The sequence below is a fragment of the Scyliorhinus canicula genome, chromosome 4, assembly GCF_902713615.1.
Source record: "Scyliorhinus canicula chromosome 4, sScyCan1.1, whole genome shotgun sequence".
Classification (NCBI taxonomy): domain Eukaryota; kingdom Metazoa; phylum Chordata; class Chondrichthyes; order Carcharhiniformes; family Scyliorhinidae; genus Scyliorhinus; species Scyliorhinus canicula.
The window spans coordinates 16,220,337-16,241,161 of record NC_052149.1 but is presented as its reverse complement, the minus strand read 5'-3'; the positions used below and the strand labels follow the sequence as shown (position 1 = coordinate 16,241,161).

Here is a 20,825-nt window from a genome sequence, read left to right as displayed (position 1 = left end):
CTGGCCCCATATCCGCAGGGTCGCCACCACTACCGGGCTGGTGGAGTACTTGGCCGGCGGCAGCGGTAGAGGAGCCGTGACCAGGGCTGCCAAGCTGGAGCCCCTGCATGAAGCCGTCTCCACCCGCTCCCAGATAGACCCCGTACCCACCATCCAGTTCCTTATCATAGCGATGTTGGCCGCCCAGTAATAATTAATCAGACTCGGCAAAGCCAGCCCTCCCACGCTGCGGTTCCTCTCCAACATCGCCTTCTTCACCCGCGGGGATTTTCCCGCCTAGACAAAGCTCATGATCATCCTGTTAACTCTTTTGAAGAAGGACTGTGGAACAAAGATCGGGATCGGGATGCACTGAAAAACAAACAGAAATCTAGGGAGGATTGTCATCTTTACAGTCTGCACCCTCCCTGCCAGCGACAGCGGGAGTGCATCCCATCTCCGAAACTCTCCCTTCATTTGCGCCACCACCCTGGCCAAATTTAACTTGTGCAGCCTGCCCCAGTCTCGTGCCACCTGGATTCCCAAATACCGGAAATTTTCCTCAACCAGCCTAAACGGTAGCCCTCTCAATCTGTTCTCCTGGCCCCTTGCCTGCACCACAAACATTTCACTCTTGGCCGTATTTAATTTGTATCCTGAGAACTGGCCGAACTTCCTCAACATTCCCAGTATACTTCCCATCCCGGCCACTGGGTCCGACACGTACAGGAGCAGGTCGTCTGCGTAAAGAGAGACCCTATGTTCTACCCCGCCCCTCACCATCCCCTTCCATCCCTCTGCGGCTCTCAGCGCAATCGCCAGCGGCTCTATGGCCAGCGCAAACAGCAGCGGGGAGAGCGGGCAGCCCTGTCTGGTCCCTCGGTACAACCTAAAGTACTCCGACACTTCTCTGTTAGTCCTGACGCTGGAACTCGGGACCTGATATAATAATTTGATCCAATCCACCAATCCCTCCCCGAACCCAAACCGTCCGAGCACCTCCCATAGATAGTCCCACTCCACCCGGTCAAAGGCCTTCTCGGCGTCCATCGCCACCACTACCTCCACCTCCCTACCCACCGGGGGCATCATTATCACATTAAGTAATCTTCTCAGGTTGGCCGCCAGCTGCCTACCTTTCACGAACCCAGTTTGGTCCTCCCCAATCACCTCTGGTACGCAGTCCTCCATTCTAACCGCCAGTACCTTTGCCAGGAACTTGGCGCCAACATTAATCAGGGAGATTGGCCTGTAGGACCCGCACGCCTCCGGGTCTTTACCCTGCTTCAATATCAGTGATATAGTGGCTTGCGACATTGTCGGCGGCAGGGTCCCTCTGTCCCTTGCCTCATTGAAAACCCTCGCCAAGACCGGGCCCACCAGCTCAGAAAACTTCCTATAGAACTCTACTGGGTATCCATCCGGCCCCAGGGCTTTCCCCGACTGCATGGCCATTAGGCCCCCCAATACCTCCTCCACTCTAATCGGGGCCCCCAGCTCATCCACTCGCCCCCCACCTACTCTTGGGAAGGTTAACCCGTCCAGAAACCTTTTCATCTCCTCCGGTTCTTCCGGCGACTCCGAAGTATACAGCTTGCGATAAAAGTCCCGGAATACCTTATTCAATCCTGCCGGGTCCTCCACTTTGCGCCCCTCCCCATCCCTCACTCTACCTATTTCCCTAGCCGCCTCCCTCCTCCTGAGTTGCTGCGCTAACAGTTTGCTAGCCTTTTCCCCATGCTCGTACACCACTCCCCTCGCCTTCCTAAGGTGTTCCACGGCCCTACTCGTGGATAGTGCCCCCAGTTCCGCCTGTAGTCTCTGCCTCTCCCTGAGTAAAACCTCCCCCGGGGACTCCACGTGCTCTTCATCTATCCGACCCATTTCCCTGACCAATCTATCCATCTCTGCCCTGTCTGCCTTGGCTCTGTGGACCCCAATTTAAATCAGCTCCCCCCGCACTACTGCCTTTAGCGCCTCCCACAGGGTCGCCGCTGAGACCTCCCCCGTATCATTCACCTGCAAGTAATTTTGCATACACCTCCGAAGCCTCTCACAGATCCCCTCCTCCGACAGCAGTCCCACGTCTAGCCTCCATTGCGGGCGTTGGTAGCTCGCTTCCCCGATCTGCAGGTCTACCCAGTGCGGGGCATGGTCTGAGATAGTAATTGCCGAGTATTCCGTGTTCTTTACCTCCCCTATACCATCCGTGCTTAGTACGAAGAAATCTATCCTAGAATATACTTTATGGACGTGCGAGTAAAACGAGTAGCCCCTTCCTGTCGGCTGTCTATCTCTCCAGGGGTCCACTGCCCCCATTTGCTCCACAAACCCTTTCAGCTCCCTTGCCATTGCTGGGAGTCTACCCGTTCTGGGACACGACCGATCCAAAGCCGGGTCAAGGACCATGTTAAAGGACCATTATTAGCCTGCGAGAGTCCAGGTCCGGGATCTTCCCCAGCACTCTTTTAATGACGTCCACGTCATCCCAGTTCGGGGCATACATATTCACCAGCACCAGTCTTCTCCCCTCCAGTCTGCCCCCCCCCTGTCTGCGGCTATGCCCTCCGCTTCAAATTGCACCCGCTTGTTGATCATGATTGCCACCCCCATGGACTTCGAGTCCAAGTCCGAGTGGAAGACCTGGCTAATCCAGCCCTTCCTTAGCCTGGTATGGTCAGACACTTTAAGATGTGTCTCCTGCAACATAATTACGTCCGCCCTCAGAGCCCGCAAGTGCACCCTCTTAACCGGCCCATTCAGTCCCTTGACGTTCCAGGTGATCAGCCTGGTCGGGGGGCACAACCCACCCCCCCCCGCCCATCACGCTGGTCAGCCATAGCCTTTCTCGGGCCGGCCCTCGGCCCGTGCGTCGCGATGTTCCTGGCCCGCCCGTTGGCCGCCTCCACCCTCGACCTCCTTTCCAGTGCCTATTTCAAGTCCCTCCCACGTCAGCAGAACAACCCCCCCCCCCCCTCTAACCACATCCCCCGATACCCCCCACCCCTGCCATCCACTGGCTGTGATCTCCCCCCCCCCCACCTGACTCCCTTGACTAGCCAATCTGCTAGCCCGGTGACTCAACACTCTGGCGCATTCCTGTCTCATTCCCATTGTTTCCCCGTCCTCCTCCCCACTCCCCGGCGCCCCGTCCCCCTCTCCTACCCACTGGAGCAAGCCGGCTCCAGTGTCCTCCGCGAGCTGCACAAAAAGTACAAATCCGCCCAAAAAGGGAAAAACAGAAAAAAAGAGGGAAAAAACAAAAAGATGAGAAAAAAGAGGAAACCCCCCCCCCCCCCCCCCAAACCAATGTCCATGAACAAAGGAAAGAGTCCCAAATGTTCCGCTTGGCACCTTTGACCCAGCAAACCGTTGAACAGCAGTCCAGGCTCATTCGGCGTACCTTCCCACGGTAATCCTCGGGCCCTAATTCGCACCCGTGGGGCCTCTTTTCGGGACCAGCCCCTGATCCCTCGCAAAATCCATCGCTTCTTCAGGCTCGGAGAAGTAGTGGTGTTGACCCTGGTGCATGACCCATAGGCGAGCCGGGAACAGCAGACCAAACTTCACGTGCTTATTGAACAGCACCTCCGTGACATTCTTAAAGGCTGCTCGTCGCCGAGCCACCTCCTGGCTTAGGACCTGGTAAATGCGGAGAACACTGTTGTTCCACGTGCTGCTCCTGGCGCTCTTTGCCCACCGCAGCACCCGCTCCTTGTCCACGAACCTATGGAACCTAATCACCATCGGGCGGGCGGGGGGGGGGGGGGGGGGGGGGGGGGGGGGTCCGCCCGGCCGCCCCTGCACTGTGTGTGCCCCCTCCAGCTCCGGCGGTCGCGGTAAGGCTTCAGCCCCCATCAGCTGCATCAATAGGTCTGCTACAAATGCTGCGGCATCAGCTCCCTCAGCCCCCTCCGGGAGGCAGACCATCCTCAGGTTGTTCCTGCGGACTCTATTCTCCAGCTCCTCCACTCTGTCCAGCAGTCTTCTCTGCCGCTCCTTCAGCCCGTCAACTTCTAGCGCCGCAACCGTCTGTGCATCCGCCTGCTCCTCCACCGCCTCTCCCAGCTCCTTAACTTTAACATCTTGCGCATCCAGCCTCTGGTTCAGCTGATCCACCGCTTTCTGGATTGGGTCCAAGCTGCCCCGCTTCAGCGCTTCAAAACTGGACTTCATTACCTGGAGCATGTTATCCAGCGCCTGCTGGATTGCTGAGTCCAGGGTCCGTGTGTCCGCCATCTTAGGTCCCAGGTAAGTTTCTTCAGGTCCTTGCCTCTGTCCCTTTTTCTCTTTTTTCTTCTGCCTTCTGGACTCCCGCTGTTCCATGTGCCGCAGCCCGCACCTCAGCACTTTTGCTGCCGCCTTCCTTCTCCCAGCTCCTTAACTTTTACCTCTTGAGCATCCAGCCTCTGATTCAGCTGATCCACTGCCTTCTGAAGTGGGTCCAAGTTGTCCTGCTTCAGCGACTCCAAAACTGTTTTTCTTCTCCTGGAGCATGAAAGGTCTGTGTGTCCGCCATCTTAAGTTCCAGGTCAGCTTCCTCTGCTCCTTGCCTCTGTCCCTTTCTCTCTCTCTTCCTCTGCTTCCTGGAATCCCACGGTTCCATCGATTGCAGCCCGCTCTCCAGCACTTTCGCGGCCGCCTTTTTGCCGCTCCGTGGTCCCGCTATCGCGGGGAATCAGCCCTAAAGCCCCGCCGGAGTGCGAGCCCGCCGAATGTGCGGCTCACTCAAACATCGCCTCCACCGGAAGTCCATAATTGACTCCTTAAGCAAAGTTGCTTGATTTGAATAATTACATTAAATTTAAATTGTACACAATGACTCCCTTTAACTATTTGGTTTAAAATTTTGTTTTGAACCTTTAATTGAAATTATTGGTGAGTTTGCATTCAACTGCCAGTATGTCCAGATCTATAAAAGCTGCTGCTTAATTTGAATTCAATCTGGGTAAAGAATCAACACCTGTGAACAAGTTCACTTACTTGGTGAAGTCCAGATATGCTACATGCCCATGATAAAATCCTGGTTTCATTTCTTTCCATGTAGTAACGTTTTTTACAAATCGTGCCTGAAAAAACACAAGATTATATTTTTATGAGCGAAGTTATACATATTAACCAAACCGGTCCTGAATGTAAAGCTTTGCTCCAATCAACCGTATATTTTTACTGGGCTAATGTGGGAACTGGTAAATGAAGGAAAAATGAATAAAATGCAGCAATGTCATAATGAAGCAATGGGGCGTATATTGCTGGGAAATCAAGACTCCTGACTGCGTCTCTCATTCTCAATCTACTAATCATGCTATTCTAGCTTGTCAAATGGAGGTTGATGTACTAGGTTTCATCAATTTACAGGCAGACATTATTGGCACAGGTAGAATGTACTGCTCTCATTTCTCGTGTATCAGATCACAGCTTTTGCTTTCAGTTGATTATTAGTGCTCGAGACTGGCACTAAAACTGGCAAGAGAAAGTAATAGGTTCAAATTTCACAACTTAAGCCCTTACCTCTGACCCCAATGTTTAAAGAAATTATAACACAAATGAAAAAAAATAAATTCCACACATTATTAAAATTTGAGAGTTGTTGATTTCTGCAATGGTCGATGACCAAATCCGATGAGCCTAGTTCTTAAGTTATTAAGTAGACAAAAAGTGAAATCCAGGTAATGAACAATTGAGTGGCCTGTCCCATAATCAGGTAAAATGCAGTACCAATTTAAATGCATCATCCTTTTGGAAAAGACTTTGTGGAATCTTCACTCTGATGTATTTAATTTCATGTACATTGATGAACAAGATTCGTTCTAGAAACATTAAAACAGATGCTCCAAAAATATTAAAGAATTCACTATGCACAGAGAATTAGGACTCACCTGATCTTGCAAAGACATCACAGGGTTGTTTTTGGTTGTGTTGATATGCAGGACATGGTACTTGTTTTTTGCACATAGGTCATAAGCAATGTTTGTGAAAGAAGTGCTGGCAGTCTTAGGTACACGATTGTAAAGGATGATTATGTCATCCAGCTCTTCTCCAACATCTTGCCTTGGGTTGTCCATCGTGTGACGCTGTTCAATTTCTCGGACTTCATGTCTTGCAATTGCTCGCTCTGTAAAATAAAATATCCAAGCTTGAAGGCAGACAGCAATACCAAAGCAGTGGTGTATTAAGACTTCTGTCTAAAACACTATGACAATGTACAAAATAAAGTAAACCTCTTGAACAGCTACTCTAGAAGCAGTAGATTTGTCTGAAAATATCTCACTGAGGCATGCAAAGTCTAAATCAGGCAGTATAAAGCAAATTGTGTACAGAAAGTGAAATAAAGGATTGGGAAAGGAAGATAAGGTTAAGAGAAAGGGAGTTTAAAATAGCAGGCAGGAAATGTTTTTAAAAATGAAATCTACAAAACTAATCAACTTCTGAAGAAATAAGACACCACATGCTAATTTTTCCAGCATGTAGAATGATTAGCCATTGGGTACATATCCAACTTCATTCCACTGAATATATTTCAATGCTAAGTGTATCAGCATGATTTTGTTGCAGTGCAGCCTGTGGGGTAGTAGGGTCATTTGAGCTGCACTACAGCAAAACCTTGCATTTGTCTTGACTCATGTGCTTGCTCCAGAAGTTGTTTGATTTATTTGTCAAGTACAGAGAACATCGACAGTCTCACCTTAATTGTTGACACAAAATCCAGACAAATAGCTTTTGAGGCAGCTCATTTCACAAATTAGAATCAGGATGGGTTCCAGATTCTTCACCAATGAGGTGATGTTGCTAATCTAGGATGGTTAGTTGCTATGGTCGAGTTCAACCAGATTGAATTCAAATTAAGCAGTAGCTTTTACTGATCTGTACCCATTAGCAGTTGAATTCAAATTAACCAATAATTTTAATTAAAATAATGTACAACTTAAATTTTAATGTAATTATTCAAATCAAGCAACTTTGTTTCAGGAGTCAATTATACTAGAGTAAAATGGATATATATCAGGAGAAATTCGAATCTCCATATTGGAGGCCATCACGCAAGGATTTACGTCTTGATTACTTTAACTCATTACTTTAAAGCTCAGAGATACATTATCATTTATGTTATTTAAACTTGAATTGAAGAACCTATAAAAATATTAAAATGGATGTAGCAAATTTGCACAAATGCGAAGTCATACTTAAGCTGAGGATTTCAAAAATGTCCACCATTTTAAACTACAAGGTCTGCTATTTTACAAGATCGTACCAATACCGAGGGATTTCTTCAGTAAACTTGTTTCAATCCATAGTTCTGGCATAAAGCATGTCAACTAATCACCAAAGCCTCCCCAATCGGGATTTCTTCCAACAAATTATCCTATAATTTCTATAATTTGTTATTGTAATTTTTAAACCACTGTAAAGAATACATGTATGGTATTAACTGTAACTAAATGCAAGACTTTTGATTGTTGGAGCACACATTTTAATTTGGAACGACAGTGAGGTTTTAAGCAACTGGGATAAGAAGCTTTGTTCAGCTTCACTGAACATCAATGTTTTCAAAGTACCACAAAGTATTATGATAGTCACGATTACCTACTTTGTAAATCCTAAATTGTTGATCCCATAAACTCTAACCTAGCTTGTGCAAATACATTGGTAAAAAGCCAGGTTAGGTTAAAAACATTTCATACTATTCCAGCTCTCCAAAATTTGAAACTAACTGGAGAATTTTACTCTAAAATCATACAGGTAGCTCATGTGGTTTTTGGAATAGTCTTAATGTAGCAGTGGTGGTGCAGTATTGTGGATTCAATACACAAGGCAAATTCCCATCTTATGACATTGCTTACATAGATACACAGAAGATAGGAGCATGAGGAGGTCCTGTGGCCCTTTGAGACTGCTCCGCCATTTATCACGATCATGACTGATCATCCAACTCAATAGCCTAATCCTGCTTTCTTCCCATCGCCTTTGATCCCATTCTCCCTAGCCGCCTCTTGAATATTTTCAATGTTTCAGCATCAACTATTTCCTGTGGTAATGAATTCCATAGACTATGGGTGAAGAAATGTCCCCTCATCTGTCTGAAATGGTTTACCCTGAATCCTCAGACTGTGACCCCTGGTTCTGGACACCCATTATTGGTAACATCTTCCCTGCATCTACCCTGTCTAGTCCTGTTAGAATTTTATAAGTCTCTGAGATCCCCCCTCATTCTTCTGAACTCCAGCGAGAACAATCCTAACCATGTCAATCTCTCTTCATATGACAGTCCCGCCATCCCTGGAATCAGTCTGGTAAACCATTGCTGCACACCCTCGAGAGCAAGAACATCCTTCCTCAGAAAAGGAGACCAAAACTGCACGCAATATTGTAGATGTGGCCTCACCAAGGCCCTGTATAATTGCAGCATCACATCCCTGCTTCTATACTCGAAACCTCTCGCAATGAAGGCCAACATACCATTAGCCTTCTTCACCGCCTGCTGCACCTGCATGCTTACCTTCAGTGCCTGGTGCACAAGGACCCAGGCCCCACTGCGCACTCCCCTCTCCCAATTTACAAGCATTCACGTAGTAATCTGTCTTCCTGTTTTGGTTTCCAAAGTGAATAACCTCGCACTTATCCAAATTATACTGCATCTGACATTGATTTGCCCACTCATCCAACCTGTCCAGATCATGCTGTAGGATCCCTGTAACAGTTCACCCTCCCAGCCAACTTGGTATCATCTGCAAACTTTGACATGTTACATTTTGTTCCCTCATCCAAATCATTAATATATATTGTGATTGGCTGGGGTCCCAGCACAGATCCCAGTGAATAAGAGGCATTTCCCTGAAGGTGGACCAGGAGAATTCAGCATGAACTCAACAAATCAGTGATATACAAACACGATGTGGCAACTGACCAGTAAAGAAGGAAAAAGGGAAAATACTATTTCTCCAGATGGCAAGCCCTCATCCCAAAAGTAATATGTTCAGAAGCTGCTGTAATCAATACCATGACCAAAGCCTGCTCTTTAGTTTGAGATCTGTATTGAAAGTGACTCATGGAGATTGACCAGTGTCCTGCTCCAGAGCACTGCACTCCCATTGCAAGCAGCTGCACCTAAAAACTAATTATTCCATTGATACCCTCCAGTAGTCCATGGCTATGCTCCTCACTGTTTACCACCCTACCAATTTTCCTGTGATCCACAAATTTCTTGTTCATACCACTTTCTACCCCCTCCCTCTCCCAACACAATTAAGCACCACCATTATTATTAATGCATTAGCATTAGCATGCAGCATTATCTGGAACTGAAGAGCAAGAATTGCAGCCGAGACTAGCTGATCATCCAACTCAAAAGCCTGATCCTGCCTTCCCCCCATACCCTTTGATCCCCATCACCCCAGTGCTATATCTAACTGCTTTCTGAAAATGTGATGAGTGTTGCAAAGGTTAGCCGCTGGGTGTTCTGAAGGTCCGCCAGTTGGCAAAAGTAGATCTAGGGGAACAAAGTTTGAAAAACACTTTAGTAGGCGGTGTTGTGTTCTTTTTCCAAAGAGAAGTGAACTTTCGGAATATGTTGCTGCCTTGTTCTTCAAAAAGAAAACTGTACTGGTTCTTAATTGGGACTGTAGTTACACTTTCTGGAAGATAATTAATCTTACAGATAACATATGCATAGATAATATGATCTCTTTGACAGGTTTCAATTGGCTGAGGGAGCTGCAGAGAAGTTTTCTGATTTTTATCTTCGCTTTTTGACCCTGGTATTCCTTCCCTGTTTTCTTTGCCTCTCCCATGAGTTTACGTGGCTGCTGGGGGGTGGAGAAAGCATCTAGTCATGATAGCCTTTTGATGGAATATTGCTACCTAACTTTAATCCTAAATACATTAACTACAATTCAATAAATATTTATTTCCATCTACTCTGGTGAACAATTACTTCCAAAATAGCCATACTTCCAAAATAGCCGATTTCACAAAACATTTAACCACTGTATTTAGAAAGTAGCTCCCCCAAAAAATCCTTAGTGCTAAGCAAACATTACCAACAGGCCGTTGAACTTATGCCATCACTGAACTCTACAACAATCTGCAAGCCTTTTGTCTGAGATTTAGGACAAGATCTCCCAGTTGTTCTCACCGCAGAATCTTCCGACCCTGCCAATGGTGCACCCTGACAACAGTGTGGATGGATTCAATGGGAAATTCCATTCATAGTGGCAGGACCAGAAGATCCCACCACTCCCGCCGCTGAGAAACATGCTGCGGGGAGGCCAGATGATCACGCCCTAAAGTTTCTTTTTTGTAAATCTTCCACCATTTTCAGTTCAATTCTTCTAGATTATGAAAAAACCTTTTTGGTAAAAAGCCTTCAACAATTCAGATCCAATTAAATTTTAAAATGTACCGTTTCAGAATTTCTTATTCAGTTTTCCACAGAAATAATTGGGGACAAAATGAATGTTGGGTTTTTATTAACGTACAGTCAGGTTCTTTTCGAAGGCTGGGCCAGTAGGTAGATAAGATGTTAATGAACCAACCGGGGTGATGTTCTTCCCTAAAGACCATGAATAATTTGTCAATTTATTTCAGCAATTTCAATGCTGTACCCATTTTGTTTTCTGTGATAAGTGTGTTGTACATAAATCAAGTTTTTAAAAAGCAAAAGCTGCGAGGGTTTAGTTGAGACAAAGAGGTCAGAAGCCTTGGAGGAAGAAGCAGACATTATTTTGTTCACGTTAATAAAGATGACTCATCAATAGTGTGTTCTTTATTTTGCATAATTAGGCAAAGGCAAGTTGAAGCTTTTGAATTAAGTGAAAGTGATTATAACTGCTATTATGCTCGCAAAAGAACTTATATTTGCCTACACCGTTAACCTTTTTAAACGTCCCAAGGCACTTCACTGAATCATGATAAAGCAAGGTACGACACAGAATCACAAAAGGAGATATTAGGTTGGACAACTGAAATCTTCATCAAAGAGGTACGTTTAAGCGTTTTAAAGGAGGGAAGCAAAGTGGTGAACCAGAGAGCCACAGTGAAGATATTCCAGAGCAAGGGACCTAGACAACTAAAAGCACAACTATCAATGGCAGTGCAATGAAAATTAGGGATGCACAAGCAGCCAGAATGAGGAATTCTATGGTAACAGAACCCCCCAAAAAAGCACAAATATTTCAAGGGTTGTGTGTTTGGAGGAGATTATACCATGGGGTGGGGCCACAAGAGGGACTTGAACAATACTTTGCTTGACTGGAAGTCACTGAAAGCCAGTGAGCACAGGGATAATAGGGGAACAGGACTTGCTGCAGGCAACAGAATTTTGGTTGAGCTCAAGTTTAGGGAGGGTAGAATGTGGGAAACCAGCTAAGCGTGGAATAATAAAGTGTAGAGGTAAAAAAGGATGAGAGTTTTGGCAGCAGGTGAGTGAAAACGGGCAATGTAACAGGGTGAAAATGGGCAGTCTAACCAATGGCAGGAAAATGAGGCTGGAAGCGCATCTTGGGATCAAATCTGACACCAAGGCTGCGAAAAGTCAGGATTAATCTCAGACTGTTGCCAGGGTGAGGGCTGGAGTCAGTAGCTGTGGAACAGAGATTGGAGTGGGGAATAAACAATGGCTTATCCATTTGGATCCTGCTTCACTTTGGCTGAACGTCTTTGTAAACAATTGAAATAGTGTATGTCTTTGTAAACTGAGGGTGGCACGGTAGCACAGTGGTTAGCACAACTCAAGGGTCGCAGGCTCGATTCCCGGCTTGGGTCACTGTCTGTGCGGCGTCTGTGCGCTCTCCCCATGTCTGCATCGGTTTCGTCCGGGTGCTCCGATTTCCTCCCACAGTCCAAAGATATGCAGGTTAGGTGGATTGGCGGATTGGCCATGCTAAATTGCCCTTAGTGTCCAAAAAAAAGGTTGGTGGGGTTGCTGGTATAGGGTGGAGGTATGGGCTTGGGTGGGGTGCTCTTTCCAAGGGCCGGTGTGAACCCGATGGGCCGAATGGCTTCTTTCAGCACTGTAAATTCTATGATTCTGTGATAAGGGCAGCTTAGGGGCTGGTTTAGCTCACTCAGCTAAATCGCTGGCTTTTAAAGCAGACCAAGCAGGCCAGCAGCACGGTTCGATTCCCATACCAGCCTCCACGGACAGGCGCCGGAATGTGGCGACTAGGGGCTTTTCACAGTAACTTCATTGAAGCCTACTCGTGACAATAAGCGATTTTCATTTCATTTTCATTTGTTGCACTCCCCTTATGGCCAGTATATGTTTCCTCAGGTATGGAAACCAAAACTTCATATAATACTCCAGATATTTTGCCAGGAAGGAGATACAGAGCTTCCCCGTGATTTTGCCAGGAAGGAGATACAGAGCTTTCCGGTGGAGCCAGCCTCCACATTGCTGGAGGAGGTGTTGACGACAGGGGGACTGGAGAAGGGGGTAGTGTCGGTGGTTTATGGGGCTATTTTTGAAGAGGAGAAGGCACAACTGAAAAGGATCAAAGCAAAGTGGGAGGAAGAGTTGAGAGAGGGGGTTCTGGTGTGAGGTGCTCCGGAAGTAAACGCCTCCACCTCATGCGGGAGGTTGAAGCTGGTACAGCTGAAGGTGGTACATAGAGCTAACCTCACAAGGGCAAGGATGAGCCGGCTCTTTGAGGGCGTAGATGTGTGTGAACGTTGCGTGGGGGGCGCAAATCACATTCATATGTTTTGGTCCTGTCCAAAGATGGAGGATTACTGGAAGGAGGTTTTTAGAGTAATCTCTAAAGTGGTGCACGTGAAACTGGACCCGGACCCTCAGGAGGCCATATTCGGGGTGTCGGACCAGCCGGGGTTGGAAACGGGTGCAGAGGCAGATGCTGTAGCTTTCGCCTCGTTGATCGCCCAAAGGCGGATCCTGTTGGGATGGAGAGCAGCCTCTCCACCCCGTGCCCTGGCGTGGCGACCTGTTGGAATCTTTGACTCTTGACAAGGTTAAGTTTGAACTGAGGGGAAGAATGGCAGGGTTCTACTATTCTGCACTTTCAAGAATTGGATAACATCGGACATTAATGGGGGGGGGGGGGGGGTGGGAGGAGGGGGACTGTATGCGTTAATGGTGACTATGAGCGATTCCTAATTCCTTTTTGTTATTTGTTTATGTTAACATGTGGGCAGTTGTTTGGGGGCTGGTGGGAGGATGGGATTGTTGTTGTTGATATGGGGATAGACATTAAATTCATTACTGCTTATTGTTTGTTGTTGGTGGGTGCAAATTTGAGAGAAAATGTGAAAAAGGAGAATAAAAATATTTTTAAAACAAATACTGCAGGTTTCGTATCACCAAGGCCCTCTACAACTGCAGCATGATTTCCTTACTCCTATGCTCAAATCCACTCACAATAAAAGCTAATGTGCCAATTGCCTTCCTAATTGTTTGTTACATCTACACATTATCTTTCAGTGACTCATGAACACAAGAGGTTCCTTTGGACTTCCTAATCTCTCCCAATTTAAGAAATACTTGGCATTTCTGTTTTCTACCAAAATGTATAACTTCACATTTTATATTAATTTTGTCATGTTCATATCCATTCACTTAGTCTGTCTAAATCGCCTTGAAATCTTTTTGTATCCTCCTCACAATTCATGTTTCTATCTAGTTGTGTCATCAGCAAGCGTGAAAGTATATTTGATCATCACATCCAAAGGGTCAAAGCACTGACCCTTGGATGTCCCACTAATCACAGCCACCAAGCTGAGAATAATCCGTTTATCCCTACTTGATTTTCTGTCCGTATATGAATCCTCCAACCATGGCAGTATATGCCCAATCCCACAGGCTCTAGTATCTCCTTATCTCCTTAACCTAATGTGTAATCTTCGAAATACACCACACAGGGCAGCACGTTGGCACAGTGGTTAGCCCTGCAGCCTCACGGTACCGAGGTCCCAGGTTCGATCCGGGCTCTGGGTCACTGTCCGTGTGGAGTTTGCACATTCTCCCCGTGTTTGCGTGGGTTTTGCCCCCACAACCCAAAGATGTGCAGGGTAGGTGGATTGGGCACGCTAAATTGCCCCTTAATTGGAAAAAATGAATTGGGTACTCTAAATTTAAAAAAAAAAAGAAATACACCACATCCACACCGTCCTTTTAATTTCTCCAGCACTACCTTTTTACTAATACTAATTTATTTCAGATCCTCAATCTCACTTGTTCCTTAGCTCGCTAATATTTCTGGGAGGTTTTTTGCATCTTCCTCCATGAAGACAGACCAAAGTATCTGTTTAACTACTCTGCCATTCCCTTATTACCCATTATAAATGTTCCACTTTCTGCTCCTAATGGGCCTGCATTTGGCTTCACTATCAACATTCTGGGGGTGACCATTGATCAGAAACTGAACTGGACTAGCCATATAAACACTGTGGCTACTAGATCAGGTCAGAGGCTAGGAATCCTGTGGCTTGTGACTCACCTCCCAACTCCCCAAAGCCAGTCCACCATCTACAAGACACAAGTCAGGAGTGTGATAGAATACTCTCCTCTTGCCTGGATGATTGTAGCTCCAACAACACTCAACAAGCTCAACACCATCCAAGACTATGCAGACCATTTAATTGTTACCCCTTCCACAAACATTCAATCCCTCCACCACCAACAAACAGCAGCAGCTTGGTGTACTATCTACAAGATGCACTGCAGGAACGCGCCAAAGTTCCTGAGGCAATACTTTCCAAACTCATAGCCACTATAATCTAGAAGGCCAAGGGCAGAAGATACTTGGGAGCCCCACCACCTAGAGGTTCCCCTCCAAGTCACTCACCACCCCGACTTGGAATTATATTGCCATTCCTTCATTGCCTCTGGGTCAAAATCCTGGAATTCCCTCGCCAACGTAACTGGGGGTGTACCGACAGTTCAGGTACTACAGCAGTTCAAGAAGGCAGCTCACCACCACCTTTGCAAAAGCATTAAGTAATGGGCAATAAATGCTGGCCTAGCCAGTGATGCTGAATCTTTTAAAAAAAACTATCCTTTTCCTTTTCCCATAATACAGAAGCTGTTTTTATGTTCCTCGCTAGTTTTCCTTCATATTCTATTTTTCCTTCTGATCAATTTCTTGGTTCTCCTTTGCTGAATGTAAAGATGATCCCAAATCTTACTACTTCTTTGTTACCTTCGGGTGCCTTTTCCTTTAACTTTACTCGTTCGCCGTGGTTAGATCACTCTTCCTGCTGGCTTTTTCTGTCTCAAAGGAATGTAAATTTGTTGCAAATCACGAACTAATTATGTAAATGTTCGCCATTCACCTCTCTACTGCCATATCTTTTATTATAGTTCCTCAATCTACCTCCACCAATTTGTCTCTCATATTTTGTTATTTCCTTTGTTTAGATTAAAAACTCTAATTCCAGATTGAACTACATCCCTTTCACTTTGTTAAAATCCTATCACATTATGGTCACTCTTCCCTTAAGGCTCCTTTACAACAAGATTATTAATTAGTCTTTTCTCATTGCACAATACAAGATCTAAAATAGCCCATCTCCATTTGGTTCTTCAACATAATGTTCTATAAAACCATTGCATTCAGGAAAATGTTCTATAAAACCACTGCATTCCAGAAATTCATCCTCCTGACAATTAAACTTCTTACCCAGTCTATATGAATCTTGCAGTTCCTCAATTACTATATTACCCTTGTTGATGCACCTCTGATTTCCTGATTTATACCATGCCCTACATTATCACTACTATTTGCTGGCCTATAAACAACTCCTACCAAAGTTTGGGGCTCCTTGCCATTTCTTAGCTTCACCTAAACCGATTCTACATCTTGATCTTCCGATCCAAGTTCGTCTCTCACTCATGTAAGGAATTTCATCCTTCATTAGTAGTGTGACCCAATCTCCTTTTCCCTTATTCTTCTTAAATGCAGAATATCCTTGAGCTTCCAGATCCCAGCCTTAACTCGCTGTGCAGCTACATCTCCATAATGACAATTAGATCATACATGTTTCCTTCAGTCGTGCCATCATTTCATCTACATTGCAGCAAATGTGGAATGTATTCAACCAGCATGCCTTTAATTCTGTCTTATTATTTTAACAATCCCCAGCTATAACAGCTGGTTCACTCATGCTTCTATGCCCGTTCCCTTCCTGACACAAATGCAGGGGCTGGTTTAGCACAGGGCTAAATCGCTGGCTTTGAAAGCAGACCAAGGCAGACAAGCAGCACGGTTCAATTCCCGTACCGGCCTCCCCGAAAAGGCACTGGAATGTGGCGACGTGGGACTTTTCACAGTAACTTCATTGAAGGCTACTTGTGACAATAAGCGATTTTCATTTTCATTTTACACTCTGATAACCATTTCCCGTGCTGATATCTTGCTGTTACTTTCTCCTTTCTCTTTAATTTTTCACATCTTCCCTCACCTCATGACTTAGTTTAAAGCTCTCTCTACTGCCACAGTTATACAACTCACCAGAAGACTGGTTCCAGCAAAGTTGAGGTGAAGGCGGACCCGACGGTACAGCTCTTACTTTCCCCAATATTGATGCCAATGCCCCAGGAATTGAAACTCATTTCTCCCACACCAATAAAGCATGCAGTAACTCTTGATTACCCTTTACCAGTTTGCTTGTGGCTCAAGTAATAATCCAGATGCCACCTTTGCGGTTCTGCTTTTACATTTAGCCCTGAGCTGTGATAGGCTCCAAGCATAACCTCTTTTTATTATTATCCTGATCCTATCTGTGCCATTGGTACCAAAGTGGACCTGGACCACTGGATCCTCCACCTCCTTCTGCATGTTCCTTACTGGCCCAGAGTAGATGTCCCAAACCCTGGAACTTGGTAGGCAACATAGCCTTCTGGACTCTCGCTTTTAGCTGAAGATAACGGTGTCTAATGCCTTCATTATACAGTGCACTACCACCACTGCATTCCTGTTAGCTGTGCCCACTTGAATGTCTTCTCGTCTCATTGTGTCATGGTCAGTTTGCTCATCGACCATGCAGTCCCTATTCTCGTCTGTGCAGGCTGTAAGCACCTCAAAGCTGTTAGACAAAGGTAAGGGCTGAGGCTCTACTACTTCTACCTTCATGATCACATTACCTGCCGTCTTTGTCCCTGACCAAAAAAAAGACCTTAACTTAAAGAGTATGACTGCCTCCTGAAACAAAGTATCCAGGTCACATTCCCCCTCCCTGACATATCACGGTTCCTGCAACTTGGCCTCCAGCAAATGACTCCGAGCCGAAGCTCCTCAAGCTGCAGAAACGTGCTGCAGATGTGTTTGCCCTGCATCACACTAGCACCCAGGAGTTCTCACATTCTGCAGCCACAGCATATCACCTGCCCTGTTATTCTCATTGTATCTTAATTAAGTAATTATTTTTTAAATTAATTTTGAATTAAATCAATGCCTCCTCCTCCTCACCACCAGCTAGCTATCTACTTAGTTAATTAGATAGCTAGCTTAATCTGGTTTCTCGCAGAGCTGACTCATCGGAGTCTCAACTAGTATAAATATAGGGCTCTCAGTTCGACTGGCACTCAGTGTGACTTTACAGGGTGAGCAGCTGGGAGTTTGATGAGTGAGGGAGCTCGGGGAAGGAGGTGCACCTTCCTTTTTCAGCTTCTTACTTCAGTACGGGGGAAGAAAGTGATTGGTGAGCAACTAATAAGTTATTCTACTTCTTATAGTTTCTAAAGTTCAGGTATGGCAGGATAGTTTGGCCGAGTAGAATGACCTCCTGTAGCATATGGAATGTCGTGGATGCACCATGTGTCCTAGACAAACAGTTTCAGAAGCTTTAGAACTCAAGTGTTGTCTGGAGTCATTGTAGTATACCAGCAAAGCAAGAAAACTATGGATTATACTTTCAAAGTGGTCACAGCACAAGTAAAGGTCATGCAGTCAGAGGGGGAATGGAAGGCCCCAGACAGCTAGTGCAGGAATCCCTTGAATCGATCTTGCTCACTAACTGGAATTTTATTTTGGACACTGGTGAGAATGATGGTTCCTCAGAGGAGCGCAGCAAGGACCAAGTTGTGGCACCACGGGTGGCTCAGCTGCACAGGAGGGGAGAAAGAGGGAACGAGCAATAGTGACAGGGATTTGTTAGGTTGGCAGACACTTCTTTCTGCCGCTGTAGACATGACTCCAGGTGCTGCCTCCCTGGTGCCAGGGCTAAGGATGTCAGAGCGACTGCAGGGCATTCTTGGGTGAACAGCCAGAGATCATGGTCCACATTGATACCAATGACATGGATAACAAGTGGGATGATGTCCTGAAAACCGATTTTAGAATTAAAAACTTTTCCTAGTGCCACATTCTAGTCAGCCAAGGAATAGGAGGATTGAGTGACTGCACACATGTCTGGAAAATTGGTGCAGGAGAGAGGGCATCAGATTTCTGAGGCATTGGGACCGATTCTGGGGCAGGTGGGACTCGGAGAAGATGAATAGATTGCATCTTAGCAGGACCAGGACAAACATCCTTTTGGGGAGATGGGAACCCCAGAACACATAGAACATAGAACATTAGAACATAGAACATTACAGCGCAGTACGGGCCCTTTGGCCCTCGATGTTGCGCCGACCCGTGAAACCATCTGAAGCCTATCTGAGCTACACTATTCCATTTTCATCCATATGTCTATCCAGTGACCACTTAAATGCCCTTAAATTTGGCGAGTCTACTACTGTTGCAGGCAGGGCGTTCCACACCCCTACTACTCTGAGTAAAGAAACTGCCTCTGACATCTGTCCTATATCTACCACCCCTCAATTTAAAGCTATTAAAGCTTAGATTGGAGTGAAACAAAACTGGTATAAGGAAATAGAAAAGTAATAGGCAAAAACAGAAGGCAGACAAAACAAAGTCCAGCATCAAATAGGATCAGAATGTGGAATAATGTTAATAAGACTTGAGGGCATATCAGAAAGCATGCAGCATTTGCAATAACCCAGGTGATTTGGAGGAGGTAAATGAGTATGATTCAATTGCCATTATGGAGATGGTGTTACAGGGTTACAGAGTCTGGGAACTGAATATTCAAGGCTATTCATCATTTAGGAAGGGTAGGCAAGAAAAAAAAAGTACTGTTAATAAGGGATGAGATCAGTGCATTAGTTTGAAAGTGACATTGTGCAATAGGATCCTCACTCTGAGTAAGGGAAACTGATGAAGGTATGAGGGGCAAGTTGGCTATGAGGAACTGTGGAAATACAGTTTATGGGGGAGAGGCAATCTTCGGCGATCACTCGCTAACAGTATGATTGTCCACCCAAAGAACTTTGTTTTCCTGGTCATGTGTTCTGTGGGTTCTTGCATGGCTGATGAGCATGATCCCAGAGCCACACTTCGACTGCATGCTTGGCAGGTGTTGCTAGGAGGTGGGATTGGTCCTCTCTATTCTAGATTGCTGGTATTCCTTTTATCCTTGAAGGTTCGTACATTCCAGGTTCTGAAATTTAGTTTAACTTTGATTTTCTGACCGCAGGTAGATGAGCCTGCTGGATGCGGTTTTCCAGCCAGGTTGGGGACGGAAGAAACTGGACATCTTTTCTAGCCCATGTGAGGCGAGTAGGGTGGATCCTGAAGAGGGCTGCTCAATAATGGAGAAAGCTGCTGAAATGCTCTCTAGTTCCTATTCCAAGAGCAATATAACTGAATCAAACTCCACCGCCTACGTACTGGTCCAAATCTAGGCACTTCCAAAATTCGCGTTCCTGTCCATCATCTCTCACCCTATGCCGCAGGGCTCGTGTCTGTGTGCAGGGGGTGTGCTGGTTTCCTCCAGGTAGATGCCTGAGGTGGGACATCATTTAGCATGGCTATGCCATTGCACAACAGCAGACACATGGTCCTCGAGAGGGTAAGTCCAGTTCCAGTGGAATGGGAACCTCAAACTGGATATCTGCTGCTGCAACCTTCATTTATATCGCAGCCGTTGATACCACACGAGTATCTTCTGCCTGATCCGCCGTTGAAGACTTGTTTTGTCTGGTTCCTCCCCTCCAACCTTACCGTCATGGATGACCCTGCCAGGAGCTTAAGTCTACTGCGGTATTACTCTCAGATCAACAATGTTCAAGCTTCTCCAACATGGCAAGGTGGCAAACCAAGGAAAAGCAATAGCTATATTTAAAGGCAATTTTACATGGTCTCCAACAAAGACACATTTTTCTTACATATGAAAACCCAGCAGGAAAGGTGAATCAACCACAGTCCAATAAGGAAAAGCCTAACTCAACCTCCCAAGATATCCAGGCAATGAAAGGATACTGCAAATGAAGGGGAACAACAGGATACCACCCTCAATACAAGACATGGCTCGGCAGTGTACACTCTTGTACATAGGAACCAGTAAACCAAAGATACTTATGCCATGCCAAAACCAACTACACAACAGACTTCACTTCTCTCCAGCCAAATCAGAGGCACCGCTCTGGCCCTGCTGACACTGGAAGGCCTGAACCATCCTCCACCAAGGAAACCCCACTAAGACACCCATAGACATACATAGGATATGACTGGCAAGGGAAACCCTCTCAAACTAAATATAACAAATTGGAGCCTATATCAGTGTCTCTCTTAGCCAGGTAAAGAACAGAAACCTCAGAAAGAGAGGAACAACATAATTAGCCAATAAATGTCAAACAAGGTCTAGCAACATACACCTTTGCAAAAAGGAGCAGTTTAACTTCATAAGAAACAGGGCACTGCCCCTCCAGGCAGTCCAAGTCTCAAGGAGGACAACAGTCTGAAAAGACCATTCCTCCATCCAGCTGAACCCTCATCGAATAAAGGCTCCAACAAAGCTAAACCAAAGCACTCAGACTCAAACTCAGGCCCTACAGC

The 20,825-nt window shown here is 45.9% G+C and overlaps 1 protein-coding gene across 1 annotated transcript in view; it reads right to left on the bottom strand.

Moving 5' to 3' along the window:
* LOC119964379 (heparan sulfate 2-O-sulfotransferase 1) overlaps nucleotides 1–20,825 on the bottom strand; it is a 362,490-nt gene that overhangs the window by 78,712 nt on the left and 262,953 nt on the right. Inside the window, exons 2-3 of the mRNA XM_038793773.1 lie at nucleotides 5,859–6,094; nucleotides 4,963–5,048 (exon numbers count right to left, since the gene is read on the bottom strand). Of these exons, the coding sequence (XP_038649701.1) occupies nucleotides 4,963–5,048; nucleotides 5,859–6,094 (322 nt within the window). The remainder of the gene's footprint in view (nucleotides 1–4,962; nucleotides 5,049–5,858; nucleotides 6,095–20,825) is intronic.